This window comes from Cibotium barometz, chromosome 7, assembly GCF_041138505.1.
Source record: "Cibotium barometz isolate CiBa-2024 chromosome 7, ASM4113850v1, whole genome shotgun sequence".
Classification (NCBI taxonomy): domain Eukaryota; kingdom Viridiplantae; phylum Streptophyta; class Polypodiopsida; order Cyatheales; family Cibotiaceae; genus Cibotium; species Cibotium barometz.
In genome coordinates, this window is record NC_141052.1 from 4,851,403 (window position 1) to 4,855,000 (window position 3,598).

Sequence of the window (3,598 nt, forward strand, 5' to 3'; positions counted from 1 at the left end):
ACAAAACAAAAAAAAAGGCCCAAAAAGCACCACAAGCCCATAGGAACAAAAGACACAAACAAACCAAAGATCTAAGGAATGATTAAAAATGCACCTCGAGGGGTGAACGCCATTGTTTTACCGGAACGACTCACCTTGTTGAAAAACACAAAATTTAAAGATGTTGCTCAGAAGTTCCCAGCTCATCGCACACGGGCCAACATCTCCCTTTTTTTCTCATACATGCGGTGTATGCAAAATTTGCACGAAACCAGCCTCTTTCAATACCAGTGTAACGAACGTGTGTGTGCGGGATAGGTGTCTTACAATTTTGTGTTGTGAAACGTTTGACCTTATTCCAAATATATATATATATTGTGTAGCGAACCTGTGTGTGCGGGATAGCTGTCTTACAATTTTGTGTTGTGAAACGTTTGACCTTATTCCAAATATTGGAGTCGGCGGCAGGGCCGCCAGTGTTGACACAGACTGTAAGGTATAGCATTTTCAAACCAAGGAAACCAAACTCCATACAATAAATAATATGAGCTGCTTATGGAGGTTACGCAAGATAAGATGACCATGAAGAGCTTTTGCTGTGATGGTGGTGGTGGTGTAACCTTACTCTTCATGTTTCTGCTGGCTCTCTCCCCCGGGCCTTGGAGAGCAGCCGCCGTCAGGAGGGATGAGATACAGGTTTTGTTAGCCTTCAAAGCTAGCATTGTGCGTGATCCCCTGGGCACACTCTTGGACTGGAGCAGCAGCAGCAGCAGCGCCACTTGCAATTGGACAGGCATTGCATGTGATCCTCTAACACACCACATCACCTCCATAACCCTCACCCAAACCCGCTTGCAAGGCGCCGTCGCTCCCCAGCTAGGTGCTTTGCCTCACCTCACCCACCTCAACCTCTCCTACAACAACTTCACAGGCCCCCTCCCTCCCCAATTAGGCAACCTCACCTCCCTTATCATCCTCGACCTCAGCAACAATTACCTCAACACCACCATCCCTCCCTCTTTGGGAGGCCTCTCATCACTGCAATACCTTTGGCTGCATGAAAACCTCCTCACAGGAAGCATTCCTGCCACCATCGGAAACTGCACATCCTTGCAATCCCTCTCTCTAGCCTACAACTTCCTGAGTGGTGTGATACCTCCTGCCATAGCAGACTGTTCTCAGCTTGATTTGTTGGCTTTGCAACAAAACTCCATCATGGGTGGCATACCACAAGGGTTTGGGAAGCTAGCCCATTTGGAGGTTTTCCTTCTGTACGACAACAATCTTACAGGCATCATCCCCCCGTCGTTGGCAAACTGCAGTGAAATGAATGATTTTGAGCTGTCCATCAACAGTCTACAGGGGCCCATCCCACCTGAGCTCGGCCGGCTCAGGAAGCTCATATGGCTGATTTTGTTCGATAACAAGCTTACCGGGACCATCCCTGCCTCTCTTGGAAACTGTACCAACCTCACAGATTTCGAGATCGGAACCAACAGCCTGCATGGCTCCATCCCTCCTGCACTCTTTCATTTCAACAAGCTAGTCTATCTGGACTTGAGTGTGAACAATTTTTCAGGGAGCATACCCTCCATTGGGAATCTGAGTGTTCTGCTTACCCTCTCTCTTTCAAACAATCTTCTTCAAGGAAGCATACCGCCCGAGATTGGCAGGCTTGGAGGACTTCAAGGACTCTCCCTGGCAGGCAACAAGCTCTCAGGAGGCATTCCAGCCCAGCTTGCAAACTGCACACAGCTTTCAATACTCAACCTCAGCCACAACTCACTTGCAGGTTCCATCCCCCCCAGCTTGGGAAAACTACAGTTCTTGAACCACCTAGACCTGGGCAAGAACGCGCTGCACGGACGGATACCCTCCAGTATCGCCAATTCCACCCGTCTGGAAAGCCTTTTCATGGATCATAATGAGCTTTCTGGTGAGCTTCCTGCCTCCATAGCTGCCCTTCCATCTCTTCAGTTTACGCTTGATGTCTCCCAGAATCTCCTCAGTGGTCCTTTACCCCCAGAGCTTGGCAGCCTGTTCCTCCTTCAATCGATGGACTTGTCTAGTAATGGGTTCAACGGTGTTATCCCTGCATCGATTGGCAACTGTGCTGGCTTGCTGGAGCTCAACCTTGCAGAAAACAATTTGAGCGGCTCCTTACCTTCCTCTGCTGCAGACATCCAAGGTCTCACCTACCTCAACCTTTCTCACAATTCTCTTTCTGCAAGTCTTCCCACACAACTTGGCAGTTTGGAACATCTGGCTCAGCTGGACTTATCATACAACCGCTTCACAGGCCTGCTGACCACGCAATCCCTGCAGAACCTTTCCTCTCTCATCTATCTGAATGTCTCCTACAATAACTTTTCAGGACCAATTCCAGAAGGGGGCATCTTCAAAAACTTGACAGCAAACTCATTTCTGGGGAATGTTGGCCTCTGCGGGCCAGTTTTACACGTGGTTTGTCCTCAACAGCCCTCCTCAGCATCTGCTTCCACACGATATCTCACCAGAGGGGCTAAAATTGGTATAGGATTTGCAGCCTGTGCATTTTGTGCCATGCTTTTCTTTGCAGGGGTGATTTGGTTCGGCAAGCTGATCAAGCGTTCAGCCAAGCGCCCGCCTCAAAGCATAGTGACCCATTTCACCCTTTGTTATCAATATTTAACAGAGGACGACATACGGGCTGCTACAGAAGGCTTCAGCGAGGAGAATGTCATTGGGAGAGGTGGTGCGAGCACTGTCTACAGAGCAAAGTTACGTGATGGGAGCCTACTGGCTGTGAAGAGACTGTTCTCGCAGGAGGCAGCCACTCGGAGTTTCTTCGCAGAGCTGCAGTCCCTGGGGACAATCCGACACCGCAACCTCATGCGCATACATGGATGCATCTCAGGCTCAGAGACCAAGATTTTGTTGCTTGACTTGATGCCCAATGGAAGTTTGGATGCATACCTCCATGACAGTGCGGGAAAGCAGTCATGTGGCTTTACTTGGGAGGCTCGGCTCCAGATTATCATGGGAATCACATATGGTCTCGTTTACCTTCACCACAACTGCACACCGCCTATCATCCACCGTGATCTGAAGCCCAGGAACATCCTTCTGGATGCAGACATGGAGGCTCACATCAGTGACTTTGGATTGGCTAAGCTCATTCACCCAGAGACTGCTGGCGGCTCTAACACAAATGTATCAGCCTCAAACTTCCAAGGATCGATCGGCTACATGGCTCCAGGTATGTACTTTGTTCATAGCATTAAACTATGAGCGAATTTATATTTTTTGTGGACCATCAAGCACTGCTATATTTGGTGAATACGCCTTGTGCAACTGGAAGGATAATTACGGCTTTTGAAGGTAAATCTGTCCTAATTAAGCTTGTTCATGATCGCAGAGAATGCTTTGACTTCAAAAGTATCTCCAAAGTCGGATGTGTACAGCTATGGAATCATCCTTTTGGAGCTGATAACTGGGAAAAGGCCGACAGATCGCATGTTTGACCAAACGTGCAGTCTCCCCAGCTGGGTGAAGTCTCAGTTTCTCAATAGTGACGTATTTGAAACGCTAGATATAAACCTTACCAACTCTACCGCAAATCATGAGGAGATTTTCCAGG

General features: G+C 48.6%; 1 protein-coding gene across 1 annotated transcript in view; it reads left to right on the forward strand.

Annotated features, from left to right (window-relative positions):
- The first annotated feature begins 394 nt into the window (after positions 1-394).
- The window catches only part of LOC147636607 (uncharacterized), a 3,601-nt gene continuing 397 nt past the window's right edge, over positions 395-3,598 (forward strand). Inside the window, exons 1-2 of the mRNA XM_086800049.1 lie at positions 395-3,217; positions 3,377-3,598. The exon at positions 3,377-3,598 is cut by the window's right edge and continues 397 nt beyond it. Of these exons, the coding sequence (XP_086656175.1) occupies positions 535-3,217; positions 3,377-3,598 (2,905 nt within the window). The 5' untranslated portion in view covers positions 395-534. The remainder of the gene's footprint in view (positions 3,218-3,376) is intronic.